Genomic DNA, 12023 nt, shown 5'->3' with positions numbered 1-12023 from the left:
CCAGACTCTGACAGGTGTGTTAGCAATTATGAACATCTTTAGAGCTTTTATGACTCCGGGACGAGGGCCAGAACCCAGAGAATGTTTTTCTGTCAATAATTTTCTATCCTGGCTGAGCGTTCAAGATTTTTTTTTGACTGTTGTTCTGCCTTTTACAAGATAATGAGGAAAATATCCAATTCCCCTGTCATCAACCGGTCTTCTTATCCAATTGCACCTAATATTTGTTTCACTTCATTTCAACAATATAACTGTTTGTCATCAGCATAGCGACGTTAATAGAGTAATTTTAAATATCACTTAGGACAAGGAGAGACAAAATGAAACGTAGTCATCCATAACCTCATAATTACCTCTAATGTACATAAAGGTAAGTAAACTGGAGGATGTCTAACCAAACTGGCCATAAACCAGTTTAATACAGCTCTTTTAACAGCAGTTAAACAATGTTGGCTCGTTTTGTGGTCCCACCAGAACATCTTCGAGTAAAGGTGAAAGGAAAGTGTTGTTGTTGCCATTTTATTTTATATTATATTTTATATTAACAATAAAATGGCAAAATAAAAAGTCAATAGCTGAAGAATCAGCTGGTGTTTTTTTTTTTTTTTTTTTTTTGCCAATTCAGCAAAATGTTGCAAATGAATAGCCTTTATCTTTAAAAAAAAAAAAAAAGTCGCCTCATATTGCCAAATGCATATTGCGTTAATCAACTTACTTTTAAATCCCAAGACGTTAAAGTCTGTTATAGATTAGTGTGCTGTGGTGACCTAATGGAGGCTGCAGATCCTCTGGCCACTCTCGCTCTCACTATTCATCAGCCAGCTTCTCACCGTGGCTCCTTTTTCTTTTGTCTTTTTCTGTTTAAAACACAAACTACAGTCAAATGGGCCAAATATGACTCAGCCTTTCAACATGCACAGTTGGTGAATGATGGTCTTTGACAAAGTGTAAAAAATAACATTTTCTGACTAATTTACAATAACAAGAAACAGCCTCGAGAGACGATTTTACTTTTTTGCAATTGTAGAAGCAAAGGTTTCACCTTTTTTCAGGCGGACCGTGGCCTGACTATTTGTGTTGGGTTTAATAGAACGTTTGTAGCAGCAGTATCCACCAGACCACAGTCCACTTCAGAATATTACTCCACCTCATAATCTTTATGATATATTTACAAATTATACGAGACAGAAAAGAAATGAAATCTAAGACAACACAAACCAAAATGTTGGCCTCAACCTTCAGTAGCTCAAATGCATTCAGACAATTGTAGTTATATATAATTTACACCACATTTTGGCCGGACTGAACCCTCGCTACAGTAAATGACACATGAAGCCCACCTGGAGTAAAACAAAGCACTGAAAAGACTCGCAGACAGTGAGAAGCAAGATCGTCTGGTTCAATGAAACTAAGATTTAACTTTCTGGGCTTAATCCTAAATGTCATGCTTGATGGAAACCAGGCACCGCTCATCATCTGCCCAGCATCACCCCTGTGGTAAAGCAGAGTGGGGGCAGCTGGAGCAGCAACACTGGTCAAACCACCCACTTAATCCAGATCTAGAGCGCTCAGGACCTTTGGAACGGGCCAGTATGACCTCCAAAATAGCCATAAGAGAATCTCCACAGGCGGAGGAATTGGAGAATATTCCCAAGTCCATATGTGGAAAGCGTGTGGCTTCAAGACTGGACGCTTTAACTGCTTCGGAAGATGCTTCAGCTCGGTCCGAGCGCAACATTTTAGTGTTTTAGAAATTTGTCATTTTCTGTTTTTTAGTTGGTCATTTTGGGTTTTGGCAGATACACTATTTGTTTGTTTTTAATTTTACTGTAAAGTCATAAGATAAAAAAAATAAATGTGGAGGGAAAAGACTGAAAGGGGCTTAAAACTTTACGACTGGAATTTTAAAGAAGAGAGTTGGAAAGACAGAGAGGATTTGAGGAAACGCATAAACAGGACTTACTAAAAAACTAGAAATGAATTCTAAACTAAACATCAAAAAGTACCAAATAAACCAATAAAGTTCAACGGATTAATGTGATGGCATCCGGTTTGACTGAAACAGTCCTATTTTCTAATATGAGCAACTACTTTGTTGTCCAGTGTAAGATCTTAGAAGATCTTGGCTTAGTTGTTGCATCGGCAGCATTTATAAGTTCCCCCACTGGACCGGATTAACTCTCAGATTTCTGCAGGAAGTACCATCTGCTCTGGTTTCTTCTGGGTAGCTCGACGCACTTTCCATGATGGTGTGAGTGAAAATGTAAACACAGTAAGGAATGGCTGCAATTAGCCCCAGATGCACCCCCACCAGGGGGAAATTTCAGTCTTGAGCTGTTTGTGCTGCAAAAATCCTTCCCTGAGTGCCAAAGTCACTAAGATAAAGTTCCAGTCACACAAAATTGAATGACGGCTGACATATTACAATACTGTGCTGATCAAGTCTGCAAATTAAAGTCAAGCCGTGTGCTTCTATCAGTCACCTTCATCTTCACGCTCCTATGGCGTTCCAGCAGAAACTGCACGAAGTTGCTTCAGTCATTGAGACAAAATTAGATTAAAGTTATTTCTTAGGCTGTAGCACTGGAAGTCTATTTTCCATTTGGCTAAATGTTTCAGAACGGAGCCCAGCTCAAGTATTCGTCCTTCCTATAGTCTTTACTGTAGAGTGTTTTTCCTTATGTCGGGCTGAGCTTTGGTTAAAATGGTGCCATTCATCCAGCCTTGGAATTCAGTCCCAGAGGATGTGAGGATGATGTGATGGTTATAACAGAATGATTGCAGCTTGCTCTCAGAGACCACCACACTAGCTTTAGGAACACCGTGTTTGTTTTCAATTTCAGCCATTTTATTTTGTGCCCACAGCACCAGCGTTGAAGACAAAGGTAGCTTTGTGTCTTCCAGCACAGCCGAGCTGTCCCGTACACTTCAGACATCCTCTTCAGACCAGTGCCACATTTTTCTATAGGTCATTGTGAAACAGCGCACTCCGCTTTTATGAAATAAATAAGAATGGGAGGACCTATTTGGTTCATGCCAATTCGTGTAAGTTTGAAATGTAAATAGATCTTTGCGGCGCTGATAGATGAGATGCTGTTTACTTACTGGACATGTGTGGTTCCTGTTGGTTTGGTCAGATGCTCGGCAGATGTTAGAGCTGTATGTTGCCCTTACTTCTGTCTAGGGACTCTGGTTTCCAGTTGGCTCCGCTGGGTACGGATGGGTGGCCAGGTCTGCTTTTTGGAGACTTTTGTAATAGGATCGTAGACCCTTCATTTAAAGGGCTTGTGTAGGCATTTAGCAACATTTTCCACTTTCAAAACCAGATGCCTCGTCTGGTTTGGTGGCCTGGTCTGATGAATGTATGTTCTTCTACCTCACCTGGATGGCCAGGTTGTGTGCGTGTGTGTGTGTGTGTGTGTGTGTGTGTGTGTGTGTGTGTGAGAGATATAGTTCCAATTCTGGGAAGTATTCATGTTAAAGTAATTATGTCGTTTCATGCAACACTGTGGTCTTGAACATTTCACACTACCTGTGATGAGAAGACCAGGACTGTCCTCAGCGGTGGACATCTGGATAAGACATCTTTTTATTGGACTGCTCTTTAAAAACATCTGAATTAAGGTCTGCTACTGGTTCTACTCACTGACCGTATATCAGTAACTGCTGTTTATTTTCAAATTTCCAATTACTGCAGCTGATTGTAGAGGTAGGGGTTGTTCATTTCCACTGCTGAGCTTCTCTGAAGCATCACTGATTTCTGCGGTGCTCCTTTTTTTGCAGGTCTGGGTGGTTTAGTTTGATTTCATTTCAGTGAAAGTGTGATTTCTTCTGTCTAGAGATGATATCCTGCTCTGATAAGGCTTTGTATTACCTGGCGATGTCAACGTGTTTCTAGTCGTGTGTCTTCATCTTGGGCTTTGCTTTCCTGAACTCCTGGACCGGAGATTCTTTAAACGTAAAGCATTGTCTGTCCTTTTGGTCAGTTCTGTTCTGTAATCCTACGGCACTTTTCCAGTCACCTTTGACCACTCAAGCGGGTACTCAAAGTCTGCATTGGCCCAATGATTTCTCTATCTGCTGAACAGGCAGTCAAGCATTGAGCCACAGCTAGAGGTGGATCGAGTTGGCTGTAGCCAGATGCACGAGCTGCCATACTTCAAAAACACTAATGTCCTCATTGGGAGAATTATGTGATTTACCATTTAGGAATTAGAGTCATACCATTCATCCAATTAACTCATTTACTTAAAATAAACACAGCAAATAAAAGTGCTCAAAGGCACCAAGTGGCATTTGTCAGTTGTTGGATCTTTCCAAGTTGAGTCCATTGCGACATCAATGCGTTTAAATAAAGCTGGGAAAAGTTTGGTCCATTTGGTCCCAAACCGTAATGTACCAAAAGAAAAAGATGGACCAGTTGGGGTTACTTCAAATGAATGGACTCAGCGAGACTTCAAAGAAGGACAATGACCTGGATAAGGAAGCACCTTTGTGAACAACTAAGCCACATCAAAGCAAGAGATGGAGGCATTTACACATTTGAGTGATACCTGCAGACGTCACTATCAAAGTCCCAGTGAAATGGGGCGCTGCCATTATAACAGTGCTCTAAGATACTTGTTTGCAAGGACTAAAATAGGAGGAGACTTCAGAAAATGTAGGTACAGCACAGAGGATTCAGAGGATTACATTTGGAGGGTGAGGAGAGGTGAGAGTTGTGAAGCTCTGAACATTTTCTGTGTCTGTCGGAGACGTGGCAGAATGAGGCCTGGCCAACCAGCAGATCTGTTCCATATGTTTCCTGGAGAGAAGGGGGAAAGGCTCCCTATCCACAGAACAACTCTTTAAAAAAAAAAAAAGAGACAAAGACAGCTGGCAGGTGTTGGGTTTCAGGGATCCTTTGCATGAGTGCAGAGAAAACTCACATTTACGACTTCATCGCATTCATCATTCCTGTGACTTCATGGTTGTTGAGCTATTTTACATCACTAATAAACTCCCATACTATAATCTATGTAAACTTGTGTTTTCTCAACAGAAAAAATAGGCCCGCCCAGTACAGCCGTCTGTTATCGTCACATTACTCACGAGCCCTGTGATGAGGTCACGCGGTTGTTATAGTTGTTTTTGTCTGTGCAAACACAAGCACGCTGATTTATAATACAATAAATTTAGGTGGACGCACGAAACCCGTTGCGTTTTAACCACAGATGTAATATTCCTTGAGAATGTGACAGATAGAAGCAGGATGGTGCCTGACACGTGCTGAGAACTCATCAGAAAAAGCTTGCTGGCATGTAAAAATTGCCCCAGTTCAATCTTGCGACCATGGCGATTCTCTTTTGCTCTTGCAGTTTCAAATTTGAGAGTGAGTTGCTTTGACTGGACATTCCCAGTAGCGCCACAGTTTGCCCTAGAACCAGCAACTCCATGTCCTGTGTTGCACAACTTGAAGCGTTTTCAAACGTAAAAGCCCGATTTTTCTTCAGCGAGACTAATTGGGGGCGCACACGACTGCAGCAGGCACATTTTCCCTGCTGTCTTAGTGGAGAGATCTCTTCAGTGTGCACTGACCTCTGCAGCTGGAAGGTGGAATAGAACAAATATGAGGAAATCTAACAACAATAAACAATAGTACCCAGGCCAATATTGCTGGTAGGAACGCTATTATTTACATTTTACATCAGATTGTGCTCCCAAAAATATTTAAAGTAACAACTTTAATCATCATCACTTCTGTTGGAATTTACTTCCTGAGCCCCGACTTTGATGTTGCTGATTAGACCTCTTGGAGTCTTTACTTGTTCTTGGCTGTAGTGGTGTGCACAGCAATTGCTATCTTAAATACACGTTTAAATTTAAACGTTATTAGGCTTCATCATTGTAGTCAAGACAGCTGGAGTCATCATCATTCTGTGGTTGTTGTTGTTGTTGTCGTTTGGAAAGTAGAAGCTTAAATAATAAGTTATTGTATTGATGGGTTTTGGCATTCCCAGTAAAGGTCATTGATTAGTCTACACTGCCCTCTGCTGGCGGGTGGTGGAAAGCCATGTTTTTTTTGTTTGAGCGCGTCCGTCTGTGTTGGGGAGGTATTCCACAACCAAAAACCATTGAAGTTAGCAGGTTTTATTTCAAGATAAAAATGTAGCACCATTGCAGTACATTTACATTTTCCTGCCCTTACAGATACACCATCTGTTGACACTGCTAACTCTAATTCAATTGGTTATAATACTAGTGACACTGTACATTTACATTAAGGGTGATCCAGCCTAACAAGGATTTTCTAGATAAGCACAATACAGGCATGCAGGTACATAATGAAAAATAATCACTTAAAGAAATACATTAGGTTTCGAAGGCACTGCATTAAGGAACAAAACCATCATTCACCGAGTTTACAGACTTCCAGAACTTGAGAACTGGAGAAAGAAGCAATGAGAAATGTGCTGTTTCAAGTTCAACTTCAACTGTTTTGCCGAACACGTCGGAAGGGAAGACTTTGTTGTGGCTCTCAGGGCTTTTAGCAGGAAAGCAAATGATGCTTTTGTATGAACCACATGGGTGAACGAATGGAACTTTGTCATTAAAGTGGTAGCTTCGACAGGTTTCGTGAAAGTAATATGCAGCTGATTGCATCTGTGGTAATAAGTTTGTGGTTTGTATCCGGATACTTTTCCTTCTACTTTTTGAAGTTTCCCAGTTGAATGCTCCTTCGCCCGGTCACGCAGCGGAAGGTCGCCGGATTCACTTCCCAGTATTTAACGGGATTCGCAAACAGGCTGATTATGGCGTACTTGTTCTTCTTCATGCTGGGATTGATGGGGCAAAAATCGTTGACGCCAACCTTGCTGATTTTGTTGCCATGGAGGAAAATCACCTACACAAAGACACGGTCAGTTTGCCATTGTCCCAACAGACCCGGAGATCATATTTATGGTTGTAACAACTTAGTAACCTTGAGTAAGGTTTGACCTTAAAACGACCTTGGCGTCAAAAACTCTTTATCTTCTAAGATGGGAAACGCCAAAGCCAGCGCTAATAGAAATGTTGTTGCTAGTGATTGTGAGGACAGAGACGCAGCCGTGTTTGTCACCTGGAGGTAGGACAGGTGGTCGAGTCCGGGCGGGACCTTTTTTAGACGATTGTGTTCGAGGTTGATTTCCCGGATGTTCGGGATGCTGGAAAGGCTCCCGTTCTCTACAAATTTGATCTGGTTGAAGCACAGTCCTAGTCTGCAACACAGCAAGAGATTTCTGTGATCATCTGTGTGAGTGTGTGTGTGATATTGGATGATTTCTGGCCCGCTGTACCTCTGTAGATTTTTATATCTCTTGAAGTCTTCTTCTTCCACCTTAGATATTTTGTTGTAATCTAAGCTCAGCTCTGTGATGGAGGATGGCAGGTCTGGAGGAAATCCACCAAAGTTAGTTTGTGAGTGAGACCAAAGCAAAGCTGATAACAAAAGGCTCAGTTTTGACAGTTTGACACCTTTACACAATAAGAAAGTGTCTCTGTGTCCTACCTTTTGGCACAGCTGTCAGTTTTGCTTCTGCCATCCCAACATAGAGTGTCGTCAAGCCGTTAAAAGCCCCGTGTTCGATTCCACTGTTGTCCAGGGGGTTGGCGCCCAGCTCTGTTTAAAGAAAAAAAAAAAGGCAATGAACATTCATGAGAGTTTTACTCTTAAATCAACTTTGGTCCGCTTTTGGAGAAAAGCAGCAACTTTACTAAATGTTAAGGAGCACGTTAAAAAAACAAAAAAAAGGACCTGTGCTCCACCTGTGTCGTGGCAGGGCAGCAAATGCGCGCACGCTCCCGCTGTATGTGGAGAGGATTTATGTTGCTATACAGATCCTGGCCACTAGTGGTCGCAAGCACCAAGGATTTAAGGTCGGGTGTCTATTCTCAAACACTTGTTCCTTTTGAAATTCTAAACACAAAATCTTTTCCATGAATTTTCATCCTGTTGCCAGTTTGGTTTAATTATTTTAAAATTTATTTCTTCTTCTTCTTCAACACTGGTTCAACCCTCCACAGGTCCCACAAAGGTCAATTCTAGACGAGCCGGGATTCTAACTCTTACCAGTGGGTTGTGATCCAACTCAAACTGTGCAGACTTTAGATTGCTGGTGGGTCACATGCAGCAAGCTACACCGGGGCTTACCCAGTACGTGAAGTTTCTTCAGGCCTTTAAATGCATCCTTTTGGATTTTGCCGATCTTGTTTTCGTGGAACCGCAGCTCGATGACATTGGGAGGCAGGTTTGCTGGCACCTCAGTCAGCGCGTTGTAGGAGAGGTACAGAAGCCTGAGGTGGTCCATGTGTCTGAAGGCTTTGGGGTGAATCTTGGAAATTTTATTGTTGTTTAGAAAAAGACCCTAAAGTGGGATGAAAAGGAATTAAAAGAGAGTTAAAATGTGCTGTTTTGATACATGATGTCAAGCCACGCTTGGTTGCGTTATATTCACTTAAGACACAATAAATCATCATTTAATACTCATCTATTTGCACTGTTTCCCACAGATCAAATTGGTTTAATTAGGAAACATAAACCTCTGATCTCATCCTTCCGCGGCAGACGCCTGCAGAGAGGACACAACCTCTCTGATTGGCTGCTCCAGGCCTGTCATTTATATTTTTGTGGAGATAAATGTATCCAGTCTGACCCCAAAGCCAGTACACCACAACAATAGGCCTTTTATGAGAGACATCATATCACTACATGGAAATTTAGACAGACCAGGCAGTCACAAGCCAGGTCCAGTTACTTGCATGTTATTGCAGTTAAATCGGGAGCGCTACAGTCCTCAGACGTGGCCAGAAATGATGCACGTTCTGAAAAATGTCCCGTTAGAACCATCCTCCCTCTCGCTGCATCTAAATTATGTAACCTTTAAGAAATGGCTTTTCCATTTTCCATGTTAAAGTAAATGTCGCCAGACTGTTTTCCACATGTTTGACCCATTTGATGAATGGGAAATCTTCTTTTATCTCCATCGTTTTGTAGGGCAGCATATTTGAAACAGCCGACTTCACATCCTGCTGACAATCCTACTTCACTGGTTTAATATCCATTAGTATGTAAATCCAAGCCAGCACCTGTCCGGGGTTCTTACATAAAGCTTGTGAAGACCTATGAAATCGTTTTCCTTGATCTCAGTGATGTCATTGTTTTGGAGGTCTATGATCATTGTGTCTTCAGCGATCTTCTCGGGGACAGAGATCTGACCTGTTGGGTGAAAGAGACGCAAGATTAGCCAACATGGTTGTCACACCAGTAATGTAAATAGCGTGGTATAGAACGTGTCTCGCTGGGAGGTGCCAATCACGACGCCATTCGCTGTTTCGTGCCACAGCGTGGGAGGCAGCATTTTGGAACAGAAATGAAGAAGACTGAAGGAGAATCTCCGGAATTGTTTGGGAAGGTGTGCAGCGTTGAGGATAACCACGGCCGCCAGAGCAATTCAGGCCATTCAAAATTTCCTGGAGCTAATACAGGAGGCTGTGTTCTCTCACCCTGGTCGGAGCACTGCAGCACTTTGGGTGAGCAGTGACATCCAGAGGGACAATTCTCATCTTCGTCATAATCATCGTCGTCTTCGTCGTCGTCGTCGTCGTCGTCGTCGTCGTCCTCCGAATCAGCCATCATGATCTCGTTGCTTTTCAAGAAGCTTGCGACGTTGAAGGGCTGGTAAGGTTTGGCGTTGCCCATCGTCAGCAGGCAAAGCAGGAGGAAGACCTTCATGTTTTGGTTTTCTTGGTCCTGAGTGCTGGAACGGCCGTTGTGGGCAGCTGTGGGGAGACAGAGGCGATCAGGTAGCCCTTAAATCAACAGGAAAAGGCCTCCTTTGTCTGGGCCACTTTCCTTTCTGGTTGATTCCAACGTCAACAGGACGGATGCACGCACTCTTCACACCTTTACCCCCCCCCCCCCCCCCCCGACAGGTCCCGCCTGCAGAGTTCTGACCAAACATTCCCACTGAAGTACCGTGCATTTCAGGCCATCTTGTTTTGCAAGTCGTGACGACTTGTTTTCATTTCTTTTTGACGGTTTTAGTTTTGTGCGTGTGTCCTTTTGGGCTGTGCTTCCTTTACTTACTGCAGACTCTTTTTTTTGGTAATTCTTTTCACAGTTGTTTTTTTTTTTTTTTAAACGCTCTGTTATATAAACCTTGAACTGGAACCAGTGATGACATTTGACAGTTTCCTCCAAAATGCGTGGATCCTCAACCACCGTCTCTCCCTCCACCTCCACCTAAGCCTTATTTACATAGTGTCTGGTTCAGGCACGAGCGCCTCCGGGCTCTTTACAGAAATCCAGTCACGCGCCATCGTGGCTCGAGACACGCTGCTTCTCCACACGGATGCACAGCTGGAGGGCCGCTTCCATCCGTGTGCTCCGTCCCACATGCGCAGCAGTGATAACAGGAGACGGAGCAGGGATTATTTTCTGGCAGACCAACTAGCATACACGAAGTTCCTGGAGCTCCGAGGCATCTTAGAAACCTGTGTCAGCCCTCCACATGACCCAGGGGCCACACCTTTTACGCAGCCTTTAATGTTCCAGTCAGCTCATGCAGGTATCCCTGTCTCCTGTCTCCTGTCTCCTGTCTCCTGCTGGCTGTCAGCAGATCTCGTTTACCTAAACTTGTCTCCCTTGAGCCATTCTGAAATGAAAGAATGCTTCATTTGTCCCCAGGATCGCTGGGTCTGACTGGTGTAGAGGAAGTAGATTAAATTCCTTTGGATTTGATTTAGTCCTATAGAGCGATTAATTAAGATCAGATCATCGTCCACAGGTTCTGCACGTTGTTGTAGATGTCAGGAAAGGGTCAGACGGTCTCCACTGTAGTGCGTGACAGCAGGATTTCGTTGTTATGCTGTTTATTCAGCTTTGAATGTGAAGAACTCTATATTTTGCATGCGCGTCTGATTTACATGATTAAAACTGCAGACGGACTCACTCAAGCGTAGCAGCGGAACATCTGTAAATAGTCTGAGGATGCTGCACTGGCTAAAAGTCCAAACACAGCCAATCAGTAAACACATCTGGCCTCAGCAAAGGTAACGGCAGCATTTAGTTGTTATAAGCAGGGTTATAACCTACCTCAGCTGCCAGGTTCTTCTTTTAAAACCCAACAGTAGCTGAGCACGGGCGGGATCCAGCTGGAAGGCTCAGAATTGGGTCCTTAGTTAATGTTCCCAGTGAGAAGAGGAGACCCCCCTTTCCTTCTCTCATCCCTCTCTCTCTCTCCCTCCCTCTCTCTCTCCCCTCTCTACCCCCCCTCTCTCCCCTCTCCTGCTCTCTCTCTCTCCCTCTCTCTCTCTCTCTCTCCCTCCCTCTCTCCCCTCTCTACCTCCCCCTCTCTCCCCTCTCCTGCTCTCTCTCTCCTCCCTCTCTCCCCTCTCTACCCCCCCTCTCTCCCCCCTCTCTGCCCCTCTCCTCTCTCTCTCCCTCCCTCTCTCTCTCCCTCCCTCTCCCCCCATCGTCTCTCTCTCCCCTCTCTCTTCCTCTCCCCCTCTCTCTCTCCCCCTCCTCCTCTCTCCTTCCCTCTCTCCCTCCCTCTCTCCCCCCCACTCTCTTCTTACCCCCCATCTTCTTCTCTCCCTCCCTCTCCCCTCTCTCTCCTTACCTCCCTCTCTCCTCTCTCCCTCTCTCCTCTCTCTCTCCCTCCCTCCCTCCCTCTCCCCCTCTCTCCTCCTTACCTCCCTCTCTCCTCTCTCTCCTCTCTCTCCCTCCCTCCCTCTCCCCCTCTCTCTCCTCTTCCCTCTCTCTCTCTCCCTCTCTCTCCCTCCCTCCCTCCCTCCCTCCCCACTCTCTCCTTAACCCCCATCTCCCTCTCCTTTCTCTCTCTCTCTCCTCCCTCCCTCTCCTTCCCCTCTCTCTCCCCTCTCTCCCCCTCCTCCCCTCCCTCGCTCCTTCCCTCTCTCCCCACTCTCTCCTTCCCCCCCTCTCTCTCTCTCTCTCTTCTCTCTCCTCCTCCCCTCCCTCTCCCCCTCTCTCTCCTTACCCTCCC

At 44.4% G+C, this 12023-nt stretch overlaps 2 protein-coding genes across 3 annotated transcripts in view; one reads left to right on the top strand and one right to left on the bottom strand.

Moving 5' to 3' along the window:
- Nucleotides 1–12023, top strand: part of cenpp (centromere protein P) — a 49894-nt gene that overhangs the window by 19882 nt on the left and 17989 nt on the right. The window lies entirely within an intron of this gene.
- On the bottom strand, nt 6114–11248 carry aspn (asporin (LRR class 1)). Its single transcript, XM_057030328.1, has 8 exons — nt 11114–11248; nt 9523–9798; nt 9123–9235; nt 8171–8384; nt 7529–7639; nt 7317–7410; nt 7100–7238; nt 6114–6883 (listed from the first exon to the last, which is right to left on the bottom strand). The coding sequence occupies exons 2-8, from the start codon at nt 9749–9751 to the stop codon at nt 6686–6688; spliced, it is 1098 nt and encodes a 365-aa protein (XP_056886308.1). The 5' UTR covers nt 9752–9798; nt 11114–11248; the 3' UTR covers nt 6114–6685.

The sequence above is a fragment of the Takifugu flavidus genome, chromosome 4 (assembly GCF_003711565.1).
Source record: "Takifugu flavidus isolate HTHZ2018 chromosome 4, ASM371156v2, whole genome shotgun sequence".
NCBI lineage: Eukaryota > Metazoa > Chordata > Actinopteri > Tetraodontiformes > Tetraodontidae > Takifugu > Takifugu flavidus.
The sequence above is the reverse complement of the archived record's forward strand: the minus strand, read 5'-3'. Positions and strand labels throughout refer to the sequence as shown.

Coding starts and splice junctions, on each gene's coding strand:
- aspn (XM_057030328.1), bottom strand. CDS start 9,751: ATGAAGGTCTTCCTCCTGCTTTGCCTGCTGACGATGGGCAACGCCAAA. Junction 9,236..9,522: donor GCTGCAGTGCTCCGACCAGG/GTGAGAGAACAC, acceptor TTCACCCAACAG/GTCAGATCTCTGTCCCCGAG. Junction 6,884..7,099: donor ACCACCTGTCCTACCTCCAG/GTGACAAACACG, acceptor GTCTTTGTGTAG/GTGATTTTCCTCCATGGCAA.